The sequence below is a fragment of the Lissotriton vulgaris genome, chromosome 2_1 (genome assembly GCF_964263255.1).
Source record: "Lissotriton vulgaris chromosome 2_1, aLisVul1.2, whole genome shotgun sequence".
Lineage (NCBI taxonomy): Eukaryota > Metazoa > Chordata > Amphibia > Caudata > Salamandridae > Lissotriton > Lissotriton vulgaris.
In genome coordinates, this window is record NC_141687.1 from 696,968,468 (window position 1) to 696,992,845 (window position 24,378).

The 24,378-nt window shown below is 46.3% G+C and overlaps 1 protein-coding gene across 4 annotated transcripts in view; it reads right to left on the minus strand.

Moving 5' to 3' along the window:
- Nucleotides 1-24,378, minus strand: part of USP47 (ubiquitin specific peptidase 47) — a 1,494,847-nt gene that overhangs the window by 176,791 nt on the left and 1,293,678 nt on the right. For all 4 annotated transcript variants that reach the window (XM_086955947.1, XM_086955945.1, XM_086955948.1 and 1 more), the window contains one exon: nt 22,902-23,017. In XM_086955947.1, the coding sequence (XP_086812073.1) occupies nt 22,902-23,017 (116 nt within the window). The remainder of the gene's footprint in view (nt 1-22,901; nt 23,018-24,378) is intronic.

Genomic DNA, 24,378 nt, shown 5'->3' on the forward strand with positions numbered 1-24,378 from the left:
AGACCCATCCCAGTCCTCCTCACCCTCCTCTGGCTGCCACTCAGGGCGATAGGGAATGCCAGGGATGAAGACAGGCACAAAAGTACCCTCTGCTGCCGGTACCGATGTCAGTCCGGCACTGGGTCCAGGTCGGGGTTGAGACTGGGGTCGACGTCGTTTGGGGGCACAACCGGCGTCGGGGGCACTGTCACTGGAATCGGCCCCGGAGAAGGTACTGTGAGGTCGACCGGCGCTGATCGGCATCCAGGCCTGGATCCTTAGGGGCCCTCTGGCGCCTGCACCGAAGGCCCAGGGCCTCCAGCCGAGTCCATGGGACCCGAAGGCGCACCTGCGGAGTTGGGCTGCCCTAAAATGCTATGAAGAACCTTGTAAAAGGCTCGAAGCTGGGCAGGGGATGCTCCGGGATAAGGAGGGAAGCGCCGAGCTGTCCCAGGAGCAGGCTCTGACGACATAGCTGAAGAGCGCCACGCTCTGGGTCCCGGGTCAGCCGATGGACGGGGAGAAGGCGAAGGGCGATGCTGCTTCTTCGCCTTCTTCTTGTGCTTCGACTTACCCGAGGAGTGCGAAGACTTCGATGACGAGTGGTGGTGGCTCCACAACTAATCACGAGACCTTCCTCTCGACCGGGACCTCGAACGACATGGAGCGGACTGCCGGGCATCCAAGAGCTTTCGGGACCATTCCCGCAAATACTTCGGATTCATGGCCCAGTAGTCAGAGCACAACTTCTGGTCATAGTCGCGCTCCAAGCACCAGAGACGCACAAGGTGCGGATCTGTGACAGACATCAACTTGTGACATGAGTCACAACGCTTAAAGCCGGTCAGGCGACGGGACATCCCTCGTGCTACAATGAGTCGAAGACTCAAAAAGATGTTGACAAAAGTCAAAAAAAGTTTAGTCAAAAAATGACTGAGGGGCACGCTCTCTCCAGATCTGCGCTGGCTGGATCGGAAAAAGATATCACTGACGTCAACGTGCAGGGGCAGCGTCTGAGTTGGCACTGCGACATCATCCCAGCAACCATGACGCGGACGAAGGACACAGATTCAACCAACACCACCTAACGACGCACTGGGGTTCTGCTACAGAAAAATGTTCCGGATCCAGTCTGACGTCTTGGGGTAATTCCAAGGTAAGGAATCTATGACTAATTATCTCTTTCAGATACATAATTCACAAAACATAACGGTCAGCTAAATACCATCATATTTATTCTATTACCCCCACCCCAGACTTAGGTTTTCCTCATATATTTTGACAGTGGGAACAGTGGTGTCCAGAACAATATTAAGACGAAACATTCTGCAAGTCCAAGTAATCAAACTTATCACTGCCTGATCAGATTTATACAAACAGCATCTTTTTTTTAAAGGTGGGAAGAGGGGCTAAACTCGCAAAGACTTTGGTCATGTAACACAGAAGATGTTACTTTTAACTGCCTGTTGCTTTTAGCTTTGTATTGGCACAGACATCCATCCATCTTGTGTCATGACTTTTGACACCTAGTGAGCTCCCCCAGGTGGTTTCGGTGTCTGGTAATCCAAGTCTTAGTCTGACAGATGTATGGGCAACCCTTTCTGGTAGACATGTTGCAATTGATACTAGAAAGTGCCAAACAGGAAAACACCCCCGGAAGAAGCCCCAAGGAGGAAAATCTACAAGGCAAAACACTTCCAAGAGGTGGTAGAGCTTCAAAGTTGGTATCAAAGCACAATGTAGAGAAGGACTGCAGGACGGGAAAAAATGGAACCTGGAGTAGGGTCTGAAGTGGAAGATGGGCCAAGAAGATAAATTCTGGAGCTGGAACTGCTGCAAGGATGGATCGAGGAGCAAGAGAACATGACGAGTACACAAAGGGTTGCAACAGATTAGATGTCTAGTAAACCCTTCCTTAAATAGACCTTAAACAGGAAAAGGAAACAGAATCATAAAAAACCCTCTATAACAGTTTGGTATAACATAGGAGGAAAAATGGTGTCTGCCATCTTGTATTGGGCTGTTACATATCCCTTCAGAATCCCCAGGGAGGAACTCTGGGAAGAAGGCCAGCCGGCAAGAATACCACGTGGGCTGTCTGCTCTCCCCAAGTTCCAGGACAGCCCCCACCAAGGCCCGCACCGTTGGACCAACTACAAGGTAAGGGAGAAGCTGGCCCACCGCTTGCACTGCAGAAAGGCAGAGCGTCTCCCTAGTCTGAGGTAATCGGGCAGGGTGGGAGCGGTGCAACATCTTGAGTAACGGTATAGCAAGGTAATATCTGATACAACAGGATTCAGGAGACATCAGTGCAGGCCATGGCAGACAGTGATGCAATAAACTGTTAATCCCAGGGTTCGAGAGTGGCACCACCAGATGGTGGATCCAAAGGGCAACTGAGGTTTGAGTGACGAGTGGTGACGTGATAGTAGTACCCCATGGCCAAGTGATGGTGCACAGAGGAATCATCAGGGAAAGAGGAGAGGCTGATTCAACTGCTATGATAGCACACAGAACTAGGTCAACTGACAGCAGCTCATCATGGAAGTTATGAAGATGGCAGGCCCCATGAGTCATTGGGCCCAGAGTGAATGACAGAGTGGTGGTAGTAAAATGATATCCACTCTGCAGAAAGGTAGGTAGTGGGAGTGTCTAGTTAGCTGGGACCTTAGAGAGCTCTGCAGCCTTGAGTGATGTAAGGCAGCAGTGCAGATGTTCTTCTTGATCTGCACAGGCTGACAGGAACACTATATTTGCCTCTGATGGCCCTAAACTGGCCAAGGGAACAATATTTAGAGACTTAATACCCTGTAGCACTAGAAATGCATAACAAGATGTAGCCTACGTAGTCAATAATCAACTCTGCTGTTGCTATGATTACATCTAACTGCTGCCCAACAAGCACCTGGCCTACGCTTCACAATTTTTTCTTTGACATGTGTTTCCTGAACACCAGGACTCACTCCTAGCTTGCACTCCTTTATATTTTCCTTAAATGATTACTCCATAGTTTGTTGTTTAGTTGTTTGCAAAATTTATTTCCATTTTCAAACTTTGTTAGTTAGCGAGTTTCTTTTCTCATATGACATTTCATTTTCTGTATCATATTTTTCGCCAAATTTATATATCAAACCCAATGCATTTCAAGCGATAACGCCCTTCGTCAGGGGATTTTCTTATCGACACCAAGACCCAAAACGTCCTGAATAAGGCGGCGGCGGCTTCCCCAAGGCGTGTCTTCCCTGCAGGCTCCCGGCAGGAAACCTCTCATCATACCTTTCCCCTTTTTATTAATAAAAATGAAATGTCATATGAGAAAAGAAACTCGCTAACTAACAAAGTTTGAAAATGAAAATAAATTTTGCAAACAACTAAACAACAAACTATGGAGTAATCATTTAAGGAAAATATAAAGGAGTGCAAGCTAGGAGTGAGTCCTGGTGTTCAGGAAACACATGTCAAAGATTTGGTCTTCAATACCCTGAATACGCTCAGCAGGGTAACCTACCGTTGCACCACCGACCTATGTGAAATAATTCCACCTCACCTACCGACAACGGATCGAAACAGAGTGCGTTAGTCCACATCGTAAACACTTGAGACCTACGCTTCACAATTGCCACAAGCACCTTCGATCTAGAACAATATTATGTAAGATATGTTCTTCTGGCGGTGACCATACGTGTTACAGATATAGGACATCTATGGGAAAATAGACTGTCACTGTTTCTAACAAATCGCTACAACTGCCCTTAATAAAGCTCCTCCTTTAACATCAAAAAATTGCTTTAGCATACGCAAAGAAATAAATTGTAGAAAAAAGTTCCCTTACCCCATTGGCACACTAAGCGAGATGGCAGTGGGTTAGAAACAGACACTGTCTGGACTCAGTGTAAATTATGACAACCAAGGAGTATGTGATACAACACCTTCACAAAGAATGCAGAGTCTGTCACAGAACAGCAAGAATGACAAACAAAGGAGGCAGATGTCTGTTCCTGGAGGCAGAAGGCCTGAGCTAAGCCCAAGAAATTCCAGAATCCTAAGCTTATGAAGGGGGGACTGAAGTTAGGATGTCCAGGTGGGTTGCTAGTCCCATCTGTGAAAATAATAACAAAACCTGCCTGTTCTTTTCAGGTAGTCCCTTCATATGTTTATATATATATTGTTTTAAGTTATGTAGTCTGTGGTGAGTAGACAAAAAAGTTACTAACCTTCAGTAATGCTCTTTCTGGTGGATACACTATCTAACTGCAGATTCCTCACCAAGTGAATACCCCTAGGCGCCAGACTGGATCTAGAGAATTTTCTCAGCAATCCTCTTCAGCCTCAATAGGTGCGGCTCCACACCAGGTCCTTCCTGCCCAAGATGGAACTTTAGGCCCCTATACAGCAGTCGCCTCTAAACTCTGTAGTCAGTTTCTTTCTGATCTGTTGAACGCAGAGCCTTTAGAAATCAAATTGTACCAGCGTGCAGATGTCTAGATTGGAATCCTACTAGTATGGACTAGATGAGACCATTCCAAAGAAAGAGGAGGAGAGTGGGTAGGTGGAGAATCTGTATTTAGAGAGTCTATCCACAAGAAAGAGTTTTACCAAAGGTAAGTAACTTTTATTTCTCAGGGATACTTCTAATCCCAGATTATTCACCTTATGGGTCGATATCAAATCAGTACCTCAACAGGTGGTGGGTCTTAAGAATGGCTAAAACCAGGAAATTCTGCAAGACAGACCGAGAAAAGTGCCACTACCGCAAGATTTGGCTATCCAGGCAGTAATGCTTTATGACCCTATGGATTGATGCCATCATAGCAGCCTAGCAGAAGTAAAACACTGGCACACCATACACCACTGCAGTGGGGACAGCATTTGCTCTGGTGGAGTGAGCATGCAGGCCTTTCAGAGGCTGATTCTTAGCCAACCCATAACATATCTTGATGCACAGGAGTGTCCATCTCGAGATGATCCTCTTCTTTGTGGGGTTCTCTTTATTTGATCTAGAAAAGCCCCCAAAGTGCTGAGAGCCCACCTAATATTCTCTAGTCTGGTAAATATAGGCCCCACTTTGGTCCACTTGCAGTTGAGGCGATTGAGTGATTCTTCCTTGGAGGGATGAGGAAGGGCAAAGAAACATGTTAGTGTGATAAACTAACTCATGTGGAAGGGCCTGACAACCTTCAGGTGAAAAGCAGCTTTAGTTCGAAGAACAATTGTTAGAAATTGAGTCTACAGTCGGTAGCGGTTTGCACCCTGTCCAAGTAGGGACCACAATCCTAGTCAAGGTAAGTTAGACACACAACCTAAATTGACCTATGCTCATTCTCTGGTAGCCTGGCACAGAGCAGTCAGACTTAATAGGTAATGTGTAAAGTAATTCCATGTCAGGACCTGAGGCTTTGGAGTAGGCTGTTCTTTCTGTACTTTATTACTTCAGCAGCATTAACAAACAAAATAACAAACTACATTACCCATGGAGATAGAAAAAGACCAACTACACATTGTCTAACCCTGAGCCTGGATGACTGGTGACGTTCCCCTGAGGACGCTCTACCCTCCTCTTTCTTCGTTGCTCCAGCAGCACCAAGTAAAGTAATTTTTCACTCTGACTGAAATTTTGTTTATTTGTATGATGCGCAAGGCTATTTGTGTATGTTCTGCCTCACTCGAGCATTTCACATAAGCGTGCAAAAGGCTTTGTGTATTTCCAGCTTCGTGCAGCATTATTTAATGGTTTTGACCACCTCCTCACGCAGTCTCTTTTCTACCCGGCAGGCTCTGGATGCGGTGCGTCCCTCCACCGCGAGGGGACCATATCCTTTTCTTTACAGCGCACCTTGGCGTGTCGTTACCACACACGGATGGCGAGTTTCGTTTTCCACTCAGTTCAAGGAGTGTAACTGTTGCGGAGAGACTCGCTCGGCAGCTCCTGTATTCCTCAGTATTTTGCCTGTAATTAAACACACAGGGGAAGATAGTAGTCTAAAACAAAGCTGGTTACAGAGCCCCTGCCTGGAGCACAACACCCGTATCTCAGGTAAGACTTTCTTTAGAATCAAGTGACTGGTCCAGGCAAGATAATTACCCTCAGTAAGAGTAGGGAGTTGCGGTCCCAGCGCTCACATTAATTACACCCTAAGGGTTGTTTTAAACTTACAGGGAATTTCCCTATAACTAACCCCTGTCAAGTAACTATTGTCTTTGTCCCCGAGCATTATGGAGGATTTTGAGGACAAATATTATGAGGAGGAGGAGGTCACACACCGGTCTATTGATGAAACTCTTGTCAGCTTTTGGGCTCCTCCATCCTCTAGGCATGAAGAAAGTGGCAGCCTGGATGAAGGGCAGCTGCCTGAAGCTAAACTCAGAGAAGACCGAGGTCCTCATCCTTGGTCTCTGCACCTCCGCCTGGGACAACACCTGGTGGCCCTCAACCCTCGGGAGCACAGGCCACGCTCGGAACGTCGGCATCATCCTTGACTCCTTCCTCTCCATGAACCGCCAGATCAACGCCGTCGCCTCCACCAGATTCAACTGCCTTCGTATCCTTCGAAAGACCTTCAAGTGGCTCCCCTCCGACTGCAGAAGGACCGTTACCCACGCACTCATCACCAACAGACCAGACTACGGCAAAGCCATCTACGCCAGAATCAACAAAACTCTCCTGCGTAGACTCCAGACCATCCAGAACGCAGCAGCCAGACTCGTCCTCGGGACACCACGCCATGAGCACATGACCCAACACCTACGAGGCCTCCACTGGCTCCCCGTCGAGAAGGGGGTCACCTTCAAACTCCTCACCCACGCCTACAAATTCCTACACAACATCGGACCCAAATACCTCAACAAGAGAATGTCCTTCCACGTACCGAAGAGGAACCTCCGCTCCGCCGACCTCGCCATGGCAGAGGTCCTCCGCATCCGCAGACACAGAACCGGCGGAAGACCTTTCTACTACATCGCAGCAAAAGACTTGGAACGAGCTCCCTGTGAACATCAGACGCTCCCCGACCCTGTACACGTTCTGGAAGGACCTCAAGACCTGGCTCTTCGATTGACTCTGGAGCTGCCCTGTCCCCCCACCCCCATCGCTTTGAGACCCTCACGGGTGAGTAGCGCACAATATGAACCCCTGTTTGATTGATTGATCGAAGTCGGTTTCAATGGTGGTGGCGCCTTTGGAGAAGAAGATTACGCAATTGCAGGCCCAGTGCCTAAAACCCCTGGATTCCAGGGAAGTTCAATCAAGGGACACAAATCATCTTACCTCCAGGGCAGCCCTCCGCCGCTGCCCTTTACCCCAAAAGGAAACGTGCTGATGACGCAGGGGTGGATTCTGATGCATGTGCGCACTTAAAAAAGGCATTTATGGATGCCTCCAACTACTCCCCAGCCCTCAGAGGATCTGGCGGGACTCACGGTTTTCCCTGATGCTCTGCATACGGCAGATCCAGACGAGTACCCCCCAAGACTCCTGATGGCGATGGTGGCTCATGCAGGCCATGGTGCCCGGCGAGGCCAGACAAATCTTCGGAGCCGGACGCAAGCAGCGATATGCTAAACCTGGATGATCTACTTCACCCCGGCCAGCTGAATGAGATCTGGCCCCTAAAGTGGCTGCATACATGGCATCAAGGCTACGCAAGCCCTTGGATAAGGAGGTCAGAAGCTGCCTTATGGCAGAGTGTCCGAGACCGACACTTGATGGAAAGGTAGCCCTCACTCCTGAAGTGGATCCTATGATGGCCACCTTCCTAGCCAAATTTATTAGGGACCCTAAGAAGGGCATTGATCATTCCTGGAGGGCGTGCCAGGATAAGCTCCTGGACATGACAGGCTCTTTAGCGAAAATCTTGGATATGGCAGAAGTTGCCAAATCCTCAGGCACACTCATCTCACCTGAGACACTCTCCAGTCGGGCCCAGAGGGCGGTCATTTTTTTGGGAAATGCTAATGCGGCCATTTCCATGGAACGCCGCAGATCCTGGTTACTTAAAATCGACCCTCAGTTAGGGGAATTAGCCACCTCAGAGGCCGGGCCTGTGGCAGAAGGCAAACTTTTTGGGGATCCTTTCGTCAGGAAGTTGGGAAAATTTGTGAATGCATTCAGTTCCCTGGACAAGGCCCAGTCCTCTATCAAGCGAATCTTCACTCCGCGTGTTTTTGGGGAAGCAGGATGTGGCAGTGGGCGATCGACCGGCTGTCCTTACAACCAAGCCTCCTTCAAGTCTGCAGAACCACGCAGAGGACAGTGGCAGGATCCCAACAAGTTTGGAAACTTCTACCCTATCAGACCACAACAACGGCATAGAGGGGGTACAGGAAGAGGAAACGGTGGCTACATTAACCAACAAGGTGAGCGTTCAGAGTTCGCAGGATGTGGTAATTGGGGCAAACTGCAATGTTTCTAACACAATCGGTCTTCTTTAACCTCAGATGCCTGTGTGTTACCGACAGTGCAAGGCTTTTAGATAGAGTATGTCCAATATCCTACTCAGATAGTTTACCCGCGGCCGCTCTCTTGTTTAGGGGAATAGAGGGTTCTGATAAACAAGAAGGTCTACGACCTTTTGAGGAAAAGGGCAATTGTCATCTTGACCCCTCATCCTCGTGGTTTCCTAGGCAATATCTTCTTGAGTGGAAAAATGGGACGGAGACTATCGGCCTGTAATAAATCTCAAGGACTTCAATGGATGGCTCATTTATTGCCACTTCAAGATGGAGGGCATCCACCTACTCAGGGATCTTCTCCAAACCGGGAATTGAATGGTCCGCCTGGACTGCAAAGAAGGGTACCTTACGGTTCCGATGTTTTCCCTTACAGGCGGTTTCTTCAGTTCCAATGGAACTCGCAGACATTCAAATTTAACTCTCTTCCTTTTGTTCTGTCCTCCGCTCCGTGGTGTTTCACCACGCTGATGAAGTCGGTGGTAGAGCACCTCAGATCAGAGGGGATACGGTTGATTGTATATCTGGACGATATCCTGATAATGAATCAGTGTCCCTAATGTTTGCTAATCTAACTACAACAGACGGTAAGCCTCTTGGAGTCTACCAACACTAGATCTGTTAATTGACCCTGTGACTGATTCCACTAACGTGCCAAGCACTCTTGTAGTGGACGCACGTGAAGTCTTGCATTGGGTATAATTGTGATGCAAGACGCCATCATTCCCAGCATTTGCATGAATACTCTGGCTGGTAAGGGTTGTTTGGACCCGAACTGTAGTTTCATAGCCTGGATATTGTGAATTCTGGCTACATTGGGAGAGGCTAGAGCTTTCACTGTGTCTGGCTCCTAGGTAAGACTGCATCTGCGAAGGATGCAGGTTGAGATTTTTGTGCATTGACCATAAAGCCCAGTTGATGAAGTAGGTCTATTGTGATCTGTATTTGTCTTAGACAATTTTGATAAGTGCGTGCTTTGATGAGCCAAATGTGGGTTTTAATCAGATTATTTGCACCAGTAAAGAAACTCAAATATACTGGAAGTCTGTTGTGGAACAACTAAAATCACTGCTGGCCAAGGAAGGGCTGTTTACACCTGAGCCCTGTCTGCTGGGGTACTTTTCAAAGCCTAAGACCCAAAAAGCTGGCAATTCATTTAAAGACACGGCACTGATGTGTCAAACAGCAATGTCATAGAAGGCCAGGGAGACCCCCTACTACAATTAAATTGCGACAAGTCCTTAGTAGATGTGCCAAAGCCGAAATTATCGCCATACATGAAGCAGATAGGAAGGGTCTTCATCTGAGGTCACTGGCTCACCTGTGGTACAAAATACAGCAAAATGTCGAGACCCAGGTACCACGTGTAGGAGCACATTTGGAGAAAGAAGTTGCATGTCCTTTCTCCCACCCATCTTCTGTACTTCCCTATTATCAACATCACTGCAAAATGACTGCCTACCCAGTGCATCTCTCACATTTTTCGAAATCAGGTACAGTTAGTTTGTAGTTCATTAGTGTTATGCATTTTAATATACTTACTAAATCTGTGATCATTTGCATGCCTGATTTCATTGTTTTGTAATATTTAATACAAATGACCAAGTAGCACTGAACTTAAAGTTATGTCTATACATGTTCGCATAAAAAATATTTGTAAAACAACAGTTCTGAATGATCCTTGATAATATGTGATTTTGTGCTTTTGTACTAAATACAATAAATAAAAACAATATGAGAGGCCCAGAAAAGTGTACAATATGTATTAGCACTTATTACGAGACTGACTACCTAGATTATTCCCATGTTAAATTCTGGTAATTCAGACTTGCTGGAAATTAAACCTGGGATGTACACATTTTCGCATCAAATCCACATCACTTTTATTTGTGATCCCTGCCTTAAAATATGTTTGAACATCATAGAAGTAACCCCCCCCCCCACCCCCAACGCCACCCCATGCCACCCCCGCCCCATCCATTATTAGGACTCCCGGCCTATTTGCCTACAGGAGCTCTACTTTCCATATGAGCATCAACAACCCAAATGTTTTTGATGTGGATTTCAGTTCCCAAGGTTTACAACACCCAGAAGGGAGGAGTAGACTGGATGTCAGAGAGGTTTTTCAGGAAGATAATAAAGCAAACAACAAGTTACACAGAGGGTAAAATATTCTGCTCACTAATACATATTTTTATTAAACATGCATTTTCTCACCAACCAAACTGTGGCAAATCGGTGCTAATCAAAATATCTGTGCATCAATTGGTCTGACTTGGGCTCATTAAATAATGATTATCTTCATTATCTGCGAAGTTAAAACGGTCACCTAACACCATATTGACGCATTCCATCTGCAGTTTTGTATAATCATGCAATAGGCAAGATATTCGGATCTGCACTTCTATCACCAAGGTGGCCAGCAATATGATCAGAATTTAGAAAATAATTCCTTTAAGGCTACCTGAAACAAGCAAACTGAGATGGAGCAATATGCCTGGAAAATGAATGTGGGTTGTTTTCTGAAGTTAGGAGTAATAATCTAACTGCCCGCGGTTTAAAAGTGCAACATCAAATTGGATCTAGTGCAAATAGCTGAATAAATGCCTCAGGCTCATTTAGCTAAAAGTCATGCAAACTGAGAGTCTCGAGTAACAGATAATGCAGAGCTATAGAAAGCAAAACACTGAAAAGAGTGAGCTATTGTTGTAACTAAAAAAGTAGTGAAAATGTGAAGTGCTTAATTTTGGGAAAGTACCAATACCTAAACACCAATAAAGCTAATGTTTCCACCCAGGATGCAACCTTACCCTAACAAGGCGCCATTTGGCAGCAGCTCCTTACATTTCTTCCACTCACCCAGCAGGGGTATGCTGAGAGGAACTGAGAAAGCTTAACAATGGATGATCAACAGTAGAAACCATTACTGCAAACATCGGAAATCTTATTGCAAATGACACTAACTTAGAAGGGGAGGTAAAAGGGTGGTGAGGAATATTCTAGAAGACGTATTCAACAGAAATATTATTACTGAAGGTAAGTGACCTTTTCTTATGAGGGGTACTTATTCCCTCACCTAATGTATGAGCCCCGACGCAATGTACCCTTACTATGAGCGACTAAGCAGGGTTGCTCTGCCAAGGTATGCAATGAAGACTGTTTGGCTGTCCCTGGTGAGCATTGTACAAGCTGCAGTGGACCTTGTAGAGTGCATACCAATGCAGACTGGAGGATCTTTGTTGGCTAAGGCCTAGTAGTTCCTGATAAAAAGGGCCCTGCAATGTGAAATAAAATGCACCATTTGCGCTTTTGGTTTATTTTTATTTTTTAGCATAATCATACAACTGGGTGGTTTTGCCTTGTATGGTCAATGTGGTAGGACACAACATACCTAGGAACTAGTCTGTGAAAGCACTCTGTTTCCTCGCTAGGATGGGAATAAGGAAAGAAGGATGGAAGTGTTGCACACTTGCACATCTGGTCTGCAGACCAAACTATTTTCAGAAACAATGGACAGGTACAGAGAACCATGCTGTCTGGTTAAAAAACAGTAAATGATGGCCGGATGACAATTCTCGGCAACTTGCCAGTCCTATGGGCTGAAGTAATCATTGTGAAACAAACTGAACTGTCTGACGGTCTGGAGTGTTACTTGGTGCCCAATGGCATCCTCCACCAATCAACCGAATCTAATCACGCCTAAGTTGAGCCCTCATATGGGAAACCCTAATAAGAGGACGGAGTCCCATCATTCACTCACGCTTCATCCTAGGATCTCCTCCCGGCTGTAACCCCTATTGCAGCAGACGGCAACAACCCTCTCACTGTGAGGAAGGAGCAAGGGATGTTTTAAGGATCTCTAGGATATACTAAAATCTAGAAGGTGATGAGCTGAGGTGTAATACTAGGTGATGTGCGCAGTGCTATGAAAAGAGTGAAAAAAGTGAATTAAAAAGGTCTACCAGGAGAGAAAACGGTTATTATATATCCCTTGGTGTCAGGCTTAAAAACAGTGCTAAGGCAGTTTTGGAAAAAATAAACTCCAACTGTCTAGTTAGAGGGACGGTCTACATGTTTGAGGTATTGTGACCTAAAGAGTGTCTAGTCTTCCTCAGGACCTCAAATGTGTAAGCTACTGCATTTATACCTCCGACCACGGCTTAGTTAAGCCTGGGGTACCGATGGATAGAGCGGTGCCTCACGTCCTGAGCAGTGACCTGGTGAGGTGAGGTTCTTTATCCACACACTACGGGTTAAACTACACCACGCTTCTTGAACTGAAACAAGTGGTTCGATAGGTTGTATCTGTTCCCTTTTTTCAGTTACATCCATGTTTGTATTATTTTTGTTGTCATGTATAAACGCAGAAGCTTACACTCTTTAGCACTGCGCCCATCACCTAGTAGTACACCTCAGCTCATCACCTTCTGGATTTTAGTATATCCCAGGAGATCCTTAAAACATCCCCTTGCTCCTCCCTCACAGTGAGGGGTTTGTAGCCCTCGGCTGTACTAGGGGTTACAGCCGGAAGGAGATCCCAGATGATGAAGCATGTCACCTTGGTGAGTGATGGGACTCCGTCCCCTTATTAGGGTTTCCCATATGAGGGCTCCACTTGGGCGTGATTGGATACGGTTGATTGGTGGAGGATGCCGTTGGGCACCAACACTACAGACCTTCAGGCAGTTGAATTTGTTTCACAGTCTTCTGGGAAAAGTGTCTGTGCAGGTCTTTAAACTTTCCCATAGACCCATCCATTCCCGGTTTTGTATTCTCTGAAGTAATCATCACCAGAGGTACAGTATGAAGGGTTAGCAGGCAAATAGGCCAACAGTGCATCAGTTCACATGATGATGCTACCAGAAGGTCAACACTAAATATAAGCACCACTGCAGAAAAATAAAGGGAGCGTTAGGAAAGAAGACATTTTAAGAATCTTCCCTTCAGAGGTAACCTAAACAAGGAAGGCTGGTCAGGGAGACACAAGAGCAAAGCACAGAGTAAGTGAGCAGCGAAGTGGTTTAAGCCCGTGGACTCGCATCAAGAATCCAGTAACCCATATAGTCTGACTTTATAGAAGGTTTTAGAGCAGCTACAATGACATCAGCTATCTCTAGTGGCAAGCAGAAGGCATAAAAATGACACTGCTCATCTACAGATTAGCATGCCAAATCCTCCACATTTATTCCGAGGCGATACCTATCAGTTGAGGATGAAGTTCTTGAACCTCCTGCAGTAACACACAGAACAGTCCAGTTGAAACATAAGTGTCCTACAAGGGACCACATGGTGGGAAGTGTGGAGCACAAAACAGAGAACCCTTCTTGCTCAGAGCTATAGCAAAAAAGGTTCATGTAAATAAATTCCAGTAGGAAGAAGATCATGTTCGTCATTTGAGGTGTGGAGATTTCTTCATTTGAGGGGTGGAGCTCCCATTTGTGATCCTCCACAGAGAGGCATCTCAAGGCATTAGTCTTCATTGTCAGTGTACCCAAGAAATGAGCTACCACTGAAAAAACTCTTTATTGAAGAGCTTTCCACCCAAAGTGTGTGGTCTCCCAAAACAAGCAGAGGACCGATGATCCAACTGTGAAGTTCAAGAGACAAATCTACAAAGAAGATTCGGGAGGACAACACTTAAAATGTCAGTGCTTGTGATAATTTCCACTGATGCTGAAGCTACTGTCTCCCGAGGCAGCAATGAAGGGATCTCATTGACCATCTGGAGTACAGCACCAGGGAGAAGCACAAAGCCCAATATGTGAAGATCTTCGGAACTAGGAATGGTTTCAGACCTAAAAACTTCAGAATAATGCAATGAGCACCCAAGATTCTCTGAGGCAGAGAAAAAATAATTTTAAAGTGAGAAGGGACTCTTAGAGGTGTTATATTCAGAGGGTCAGTATGACTGGGTTAAAAAAACATAATACGAATACGAATGACAAATCCATCAATAGAATAAAAACCTAACATGACAAACTATGAAGAAAAATTTGACAGTGGCCTGTGTGCAACATAAGACAGGCAGAGACCAATTTACCTTTCAAAATAACTTATGTGCACTTAGTAATAAACTGGACTGTTTTGAACAGCCCAAAAAAACAAATAATCTTTAAAAAATGGAAATTGACATATGTCATTGCTGCAAAAAGAACGCATGGGTTTAAGATCATCTTCAAGCTATCTGGAAAGATCTAACAGCCTAAAAAGATGTATAGGTTGCAAAGCAAGATAAAAAAAAATATAGCTTACCACCAGATTACTGACTAGATAGAAATAGTTTGATTAACCCCTTCTATGATCATGACGGAACAGCTACGTCATGAGCCCCGGTTGGCGTGTGCTCATTTCAAAATTATTCAGTCATTGCACCCACCCATGGGGGAACGCTGGCGCTAACCCCATGAGCAGCCCATCTACACCCCTCTAACAGGGATGGCAGTGGAAGAGTTTCCGCTGCAACACCGGCCCTGCGCAACCACCCCCTCCCGGCAATTCTATGACGTCAGAACACACATGGTGTGCTGACACAGACGTGCTGGCTCAACACCCTTGCCCTACTCGCTTTCTCTGGACACTGGGGATCGTTTCACCCATGGATGCCTTCCCCCACCGGCCACTTCCGGTGTGTCAACCCAATGCTACACGGCAATGTAACCGTCGATCACACGCTCGGTTGCCCCCCTGGGGCTTCCACCGGTTCCTACACCTCTGCGTGCTGTCCCTCTCACACGCCACTTTTCCCACCACGGCACGTTCCTCTTTCCCCCTTTTCACCTCCCAGTCTGTAGACACAGACCCACTACCCGGAGCGTCTTCTTCCAGCGGGAACTGTCAACCATACTAATCACTGCCCCTCTAGCTCGGTACCTGCTTTTCAGGCCCATTCTCACATTATCCACTGCCTTTCTTGCCCTTCCTTGATCCCATTGCGCCCACCCACAGGACGGGCCCTGCCCGCTCCCGACCTTTAATGCCAGCGACAGCGTTCTCCTTTGTCATCCCCTACCCTACCTTACCTTTCCACTTCCTTCCCTGTACAGCACCGCCCACCAAGTGCAACCCGGTCCTGAAGATGATCCCAAGTCACAAGGATCAAAACGTCGTCGACCACTCAATGCAATAAATGGCGCAGCCCCCACTGTGGCTCACCTAAATTAATACTTCTAAATCAAATACTACTGCATTATAATTTATCTTGAGCCACATTGTTCGTCTGACTCACTGTATATATTATTACACTCTCACACCTTGCGCCCTTCACGCTGTCCACCATTGTCACTTGCGTCGCCACTTTATGTGTCACTTGCACATACCTAGCACCAAATACAATCTAGGTTGTTTTGTAATTCATTCCTGTACAGTGCTGCTACAACTGTATTTTCTACTTTTCTCTAATTATATGATGCCATGAGCACGATTTAAAAACAAATCGAGTCTCCTTATTTCTGTTCAAGTAATGGTTTTTGCAAACATGTTAAATGGTCTCCAGAGTAACACCAGTTGGGATATTGTTTGTTTATTCAAGACGTCATCAGGAGCAGCCTGACGCGCTGGAAGCCATTTGTTTCCAGGTGTCTGGTGAAGCAGGTGGGTGTTTCCTGCTCCTGGAGAGAGGGGCGGGGTGTTTTTACATGCATCAAGGGAGAGTAAAGAGTTTTTCCTCTCCCCTAATGTCTGTTTGCAGGGTATTCCTGCTGCACAATTGAGCATGAGGTCACGATCATGTAGCAGGATCGCCCCCACTAGGCATCAGGGATTTTTTAGGTGTGAAAAGGAAGCGGCCCCTTGGGCAAGAGTTGCTTCCAATGGAGGAAAATTGTATGTCCCTGGGGTCAAATCAGGCCATTGTTTTTGCCTTGCAGGAAACCCCAATAGGCAGCAAGCATTTTTTCTTTTTTTACAGATGCAAGTGACCCCTTCAATGAAGCAACTTTTCAAATGAAGCAACTTTTTCTCCGCTGGTTTTGCCTTTGTACTCGATGTGTATTTTGTCGTCTTGTGAGTGATTTGTTTTGATTTTTTCTTTCTAGTGGGATCTCGTAGGTTTTTGCTGTGTCTCTGCAGAGTAGGTGCAGGTGAGTGTAGCTGTCTGCGGCAAGTGAGTTGCATAGTTTTTGAGTATATAGATCTTTGTGATAAAGCCACACTTTCTTTATTACTTATTTTGCACAGTGTTGGTTGATGTTGACTTGTTTGTAAGGAGTATGGCTAGCCACAGGATTACTGTTTTGCAGGTAGTTGGTATGCTTTTTGAGTTTTCCTCAGACCATGGTTCAAAGACTAACTCTGCATCTGAGGCAGAGGAAGGAGTGAAAGATTCGGGCAGTGAATTTTCTGTCAGAGAGGAATCATCGGATGATGAAGCCACTCTTAGTGCAGATGAAGTCCCAGTTTTAGAACACTCATGTGCAGATAGAGCAGGAAGAGGCATCGAGACTGTAGACTGGGGTTGCAAGGCTACCCGTTGGAAGAGCTGACCTCTGGGTTGCTCCAGGTATGGTGCAGCTGGCATTGTCGGACTTTTCTGTTGTCCCAAGGTGTAAAGTGGATACTAAAAACTTTTTAGCTATACATTTTTTTCACTTGTTTATGGACGATGGACTTTTGGCGGAGAGTTGTGAGCAGACTCATTTGTATGCTGAACAGTTTTTGAAGGACAACAGTGCGAGACTTAGGCCCGATTCTAGAGCTAGCCCGTGCACTCTCATAAATCTGGAAGAGTTGAATTGAAGTTTTTGGCTTTAACTTTTTTGATGGGTTTGATAAGGAAGCTATTGATCTTCATGTTGGTCTACTAGACCCTTGATGGGAGAGGCTATATTTCTGGGAGGGGTATTTGCTTCTGCTTCGGATGCTGCATTTTGTTGATAATGGTTTAGCGTTGCCACAAGATCACTCTGATGTGACTGTCTTTTTAAGATTCGGCCTGTCATTGATCACTTTGTAGATCGATTTCCTGAGAGCTACGCTCCAGTTAAAGAAATAGCTGTGGATTAGTCTTTGGTCTTGTTCAAGGGCTGCTTTGTTTACATGCAGTACATTCCTAGCAAGAGGTCACACTATGGAATTAAGATGTATATGTATATGCTGTGTGACAGTAGGACTGGATGTGTCTCTAATTTCAGGGTGTAAACCAGTAGGGATTCCAGGATTGACTACCCCCCTCCTTGGTGGTCTGTCCACTTTCCGAGTGAGTGAGAAAATTGTATGGGAACTTGGTAGAGGACTTTTTAACAAAGGTCAACATTTATATGTAGATAACTTCTACACTGGTGTGTAGTTGATCAGGGAATTGGCCAAAGTGCCCAATTTTTATTCGAACTTTGGTGACCTGCTCTCCAAGCTCACCATCAACAATTCTAAACTCCTAGTCCTGGGAGACTTCAATTACTGGCCATCAGACACCCATGAAAGCCCCCAATCCCTGGCTTTCACCGATCTTCTAACTGGGCTTAATGGTATCCAACACATTCATTTACCCACTCACTCCAAGGGCCACACCCTTGACCAGGTGTGGACCTATAACCTTGAAATCAAGTCGCTCACGATCTCACCTTGCCTCTGGTCCGACCATCATTTAATCTCTTTTCTCCTCCTGGTTCCTCCCCCGCCCCCTCGCAGCCGAGGCCCTTGCCTCCAAGCTCGCAACTGGAACAAAGCAGACCTTGACTTGTTCCTCACCTCTTTATCATCCTCGGTTCCGGCCGCTCTTGGCCCCATTGACTCCCAAGAAGCTGCACTAGTCGACTGGCTAGAATATGCCAGCGACAAGGTTGCCCCTCTTAAACTAATAAGATCCAAGCGCCCCCACGACGCACATCGATGGTTTTCTGATAGCCGTAAAACCTTAAAACTAGGTCTCCGCCAGGCCGAGCGCCACTGGCGCAGAAACTACGACCCCGTAAAGAAATTACCCTTTCTAAAATTATTGGGAGAGTACAAACTAGCCATTTCCGCTGCAAAAACTGCCTACTTTTCCACCAAAATCCTTAACTCTGCGCAGAAATCTAAAGATATCTTTGCAATCGTAGACGAGCTCTCACACCCGGATAGGGTAACTCTCAAACCTCTTCCGTCTCAAGCACTCTGCGACTCCCTCAACTGTTTCTTTATAGAAAAAATTATTAAAATCAAAAATAGCATCTCCTCCACTCCCCCGGCTACACCATTAACTGAGGTTGCACCCCCTGTCAACCCTCATTCTTTGACTCAGGTCCCCACAATATCAGAAGAAGTCTTCATCAGTCTGCTTAATAAAGTCTCCTCTGGCTCCCCCACAGACTGCTGCCCTTCGCGATTCTCCGGGCTGCCTTTTCTGCCTGCCCCACCTCTCCACTGGCCCTCCTGAACAACTCCCTTCTGCTCGGTGAGGTTCCCAGTCAGTTTAAGAACGCAGAAGTAGTACCCATCCTGAAGAAACCCAGCGCTGACCCTACGATCATGGCCAACTTCCGTCCCATTTCCCTCCTTCCCTACCTTAGTAAGGTACTTGAGTCATTTGTCACCAGCATCCTCAGTTCCTTTGTTGAGGACTCCAACTTCCTGGACCCCCAACAGGCTGGGTTTAGACCAGCCCATTCAACAGAGGCGGTCATTCTCTCTGTTATGGAGGAACTCCGCAGAGGTGCTGACTCTAACGCCAGCCAAGCCTTAATCCTCCTAGACTTGTCGGCAGCCTTTGACACGGTCGACCACTCCATCTTGGTCGACCGTGTCAAGGAGGCTAGTATTGGAGGGACGGCCCTTGATTGGGTTCGTTCCTTTTTGACGAACCGCCACCAATCTGTTCGAATTTCCCAATTCTCGGCGGACAGGATGAAACTCACCTGCGGAGTCCCGCAGGGCTCGTCTTTGTCTCCACTCCTTTTTAATTTATACCTTACCCCCCCTGATCCGCTCCCTCCGGGAAAGGAATGTCACTGCATTTAATTATGCAGATGACATTCAGCTCATCTTCAACCTTGACTCGCAGGAAGCGGCCCAGGATTTCCAGTCCACCCTTTGCCATATCAGCGACTGGATGGGCGCTCACCACCTTAAGCTTAACCCCGACAAGACGGAGTCGTTCTTGTCGGAGGCCCAGCCAATCCATGGAACTCCACCTTTTGGCCCCTCTCCCTTGGCCCCCCTCCTAGTCCCGCTGAAAAAGTAAAAAGCCTAGGGGTCTACATCTCACAAGATCTTTCCATGAATCATCAGATCAGCGCTACAGTATCCTCCTGCTTCCACCAGCTCAGAAAAATCCGGAAAATAGCTCACTTTCTGACCACTGAAGCTCTCACCCTGGCGCTGTTGGCGCTAGTAATCTCTCGGATCGACTACCTTAACGCCCTATACGCAGGCATTCCACAATATCAAATAAAGAGACTTCAGTTAATCAAGAATCAGGCCGCCCGTCTTATCCATCGTCAGCCAAAACATCACCACGTTCGTCCCCTCCTCAAAGCCCTTCATTGGCTTCCTGTGTCGGAGCGCTGCAAGTTCAAACTTGGCTGCCTAACCCATAAATCCCTGGCCGGTATCGGCCCCTCTTTCATCTCCTCTCTTCTTCATCCGTACGCCCCCCCCAGACACCTCCATTCCTCCCATCACGCCCTCCTCCAGACACCTAGGTACAGGCGTAAAAAGCACGGAGGTCTTAGATTCTCCTTCTTGGCCCCCTCACTCTGGAACTCCCTACCTTTAGACCTCAGACTCTCCTCTTCCTATCCTCACTTTCGCTCTCTCCTAAAAACTCACCTTTTCCGCGGTGTCTATACATAAAGTTCTTCTTTCTCCCCTCTTTGCTTCCTCCTGGGTTGGTGATCAGCGCCAAGAAACCGTCCGGTGAACGCAGCGCTATACAAATCCTTTTTATATTACATTACATTACATTTTGCTTGCGGCACAATCTACTCTAACCGTAAAGGTTTCTCTAAATAATTTGTCTGCTAAAAGCTTGTGAGAGGACAGTAAAGTTGCCGTTGCAAAGGGAGGAACTTCTAGCTGTAAAGTTTGCAGACAAGAGAGATGTCTACATGCTGACTACCATCCATGATGAAAACACTTCAACTGTGAATGTTTGGGGTCATGTTGCTAAAGTGCGCAAACCTGTGTGAATTTTAGACCATAATAGGCACATGGGTGGTGTTGATAGAGTAGATGAGAGGTTGGAACCTTACACTGCTTTTCGTAAGGCTTACATTTGGTATGAGAAGTTGGCTATCCATCTTTTCCACTTGCCAACCTTTAACGCTTTAGTTGTATTTAAGGATTGTTCTCCTGAGTCAACAATGACTTTTGACTAATTTCAAGAGTCTGTGATAGGCAGCCTTGTTGTATTGGAACAGGAAGTATTCCTAGAGTTGGGGTGGTGGAGGATGTGGCTAGATTAAAAAAGATCGCCACTTTCCTGATCACATTCCTCCCATGCCCACAAAAGACTTTTCCAGTAGGAGATATAGTCTGTTGGCGAAAAGGTACGCGGCAGGAGACTTGTATGTACTGCCCCAAGTGTCCTTCTAACACTGCGCTGTGTGTGCCTACTTGTTTTAGAATGTACCACACGCAAAAAAAGAAATGGGAGCATCTATGAGTGGTAAAGTGAACCGCCTGGTCTGTATTGATTTATATCTTTTTTTAAGTTTCAAGGATGGCATTAGTGCAATGCACTTCGTTTCAGCTTTTGTGTCTGCAGTTTTGCGTCTACCTAAAATTTGTTTGTGTTTTCTTTTTTGTATAACAAAAACCTAAATGTGATGGCGGTGTGCGTGGACTTGCGCTTGGCTGGTTAAGTGCGTGGACTGGCACTGTGTGAACTTGTGCTTGGCTGGCGGTGAGTGTGAACTGGTGCTTGGCTGGCAGTGTGCGTGGACAGGCGCTTAGCTGGCGGTAAGTGTAGACTGGTGCTTGACAGGCAGTGTGTGAGTAGTGACTTGCTGCTGGTCACTACACACACTGGAAGCCAAAGGCCAGTCCACGCAATCCGTTAGCTGGTGTGGTTTTTGTGTCAGGCATGTGGGCATGTGAAGTGCCCTTGAATGGCGCTGTCTGTTGATGTAAGTGTTATGTGCTGGGCCTGTGACTGGCGGTATGAATGGTTTTGTGTGTGTCACATGTATGAAAGGTGTATGAATGGACTCTAAAGAGGTTGGTGCCTTGTCATGGCTTTACAGCTCATGTGCTGTGAGTCACTGATTCAGTTTCTTTTCTTTTCGATTGTTAACAGTGCATTTAATTTTTGTGAAAACTCTTGCTAATAAAATTGTACATATTGCACCATCACTCACCCTCATGCCAAATCCAACCGGTATGTGAGTGTCCTTGAGGAATAGATGGTTGTGCAGTAATATTTGTCTTTTGTGTCTTTATCTGGCAGGGTGTACATTGTCCCTTTTTGTTAATGTTGTGATGTATTGGTTCTGTGGCTTGCGGTGTGAATGGTCTTGTGTTTATCAAATACAAAAGGTGTGTGAATGGCCTGTAAAGCAGTTTGGGGCCTGGACGTGGCTTTACAGCTCATGAGCTGTGAGTCACCAGTTCAGTTTTTAGTCCTTTCAATTATTAGGGGTGCATTTCATTTTTGTGCATTTTCTTGTTAATGAAAGTTTATATACTGAACCGTCACTCATCCTCGTGCCAAATCCAACCAGTATGTGTGTGTGCTTGAGGAATAGATGGTTGTGCAGTAATAATTGTCTTTTCTGTCGTTCTCTGGCAAAGTGTATATTCCCTCTAGGAAAAATCTACCAACTCTAGATATTTTCATGAACTAACACCCAGTGATCTCTCTCTTGTGGATCCCAACAAGCTATCTTACCCACAATGTCCTGCAAACCTCAAAATGTGACTAAAATCAAATTTTTCTTGCACTACGGTGCCATAATTTTCACGCTTCAGAAAGAAACCACAAATTTCCGACGACCCAGCAGTTCCCCAAGTCTCCCGATAAAAATGGTACCTCACTTGTGTAGGTGGGCCAAGTGCCTGTGGCAGGAAAGCGCCCAAAACGTATTGTAGAGACATCACAATTACCTATCACAAAACGACCTGGTTTTGCAAGGGGGTCACCTGCGTTTTTGGTCCCGGCCTCAGCGGCCATCTAGGGAAATCTACCTAATCAAGACATTTCTGAAAACTAGACAGCCAGGGAAGTCCAGGGAGGTGTTTAGCAATTTTTTGGCTATTTTCTGGGTTCCCTCAAGGGGAATACACAAACCCTGGGTACCTTTAGAATCTTCAGTGTGTTGGAAGAAAAGACGTAAAGTTGACATGGATACCAGATTGTGGACAAAAAGTTACAGGGGCCTAAGAGCGAACTACCCCAAATAGTCAAAAAAAGGCTTAGCACAGAGTGGCGAAAAGGCCTAGAAGCAAAGGGGTTGAAGAAAATCTGATGGACTTTGTTTTGAACTACTCATTTACATGTCCAGGTATGCTGGAAATTAGGTCTTAAGCAGTGCTTTTGCTGCAAATATTATGAAAAAAGTATTCACCTGTCAATACTAAGTTCTAATCCACACTGCTCCTTGAGTTGAGGCTGTAGCTCTTCCTTCGACAGTCGAACTGTCATTCCTTTTGCGAAAACAGCATCCAAAAGAAATTTGCAAGGCTGTAAATAGAAAACAAAGCTAATTACTTGGTATATAATTGTTCTGGCACAATTGATGGCCAGATTGTAATTTCTTTATTTTTTTAAAAATCTTTTTATTATTTCAAAAAGAAAAACAAACAGACATGAGACAGGACCATCATCAGTACAAAGAGTCCGACATTCCATAATAGTATAAATATCACCAGTGGTCCAGCAAGCCAAGGAAATAATTATTAAAATCCCTGATAAGGGTGCACCGCCCCTGGCCTGGGCCTGCCTTGCTGTGATAAGCGCCCTGGTTCTGCATTCTAGCACATATGAAAGTCTGGACTCTAGTTCTGTATACAACACCTTAGGTAGGTCTGCTCTCATTGTCTAACTACCCCTGCCCCCCCCACCCCTGCTGCTGGCGCTTCTATCCTAAAAGAGTGTGTGTTTACCAAAGGCCATTCTAGTGTTCCGGGTGTGTGCTGGTCATCACATCAACGACAATCCCTACTATCGTGAGAGCCATGGATGTCGGGAGTCCTCTCGTTATTCTCCCCAAGGCCAATGGGGGTAACCTATTGATGCTCATCCTCCGTCGATGCGCCGGAGCCCGAGTCAGTTCCCAAGTCTGAGGTCCGGAGCTCCGTCACTAAGGACTCACACGCCCGCACCACCTCTAGCGCCCTATCATTATGGGACCTATGTGCCTGTTGCAATCGTACCGAGCTCTCACTACTCGCCCACATAAGCAATGCTGCTTTCCATCTAACGTAGCTGGGGCCAACCGCCGCCTTTCAATGAGATGTGATTTCCCTTTTAGCCAGAATGAACCCCAGGTCTACAAACTTGCTAGTTATCTTATTTTTACTGGTGTGTGGAAACCAGTATAGTAGGCAAACTCCCTTGTCCATAGTGATCTGTCGTCTGGCTACTCTACAAAGTAGACCAGTTATCTCCTCCCAGTAGGTACCCGACTGCGGACAGTCCCACAGCATATGGCACAGGTCTGCGCCCTGTAGTTTGCATCTGGGGCATAGCGCAGTGTCCACATGGAAATACGGATTAATTTTAGCCGGTGTAAGGTATGCCCTATGTAATACGAAAAGCTGAATAAGCTGAAACCTAGCGTTCCTGGTACTTTTTCCCACTCGCTTAATTATCTGCGACCAAGCCGTATCAGGTATTACCTTATCTAAATCAGTCACCCATTGCTCCTGTAGCTTTTGCAACGGAGTAACCCTCTCACCCAGCATGCGTTTATAAAGGCAAGTAACCGCCTTATAGGTGCCCGCTGCCATCACCACGTATTGGCACACTCCGCTTGTTGGCGGTTCGGAAAGGCCGGCTCCCCAATGCCTCTTTATGGCAGTGATCAGTGCCGCGTGCATCAG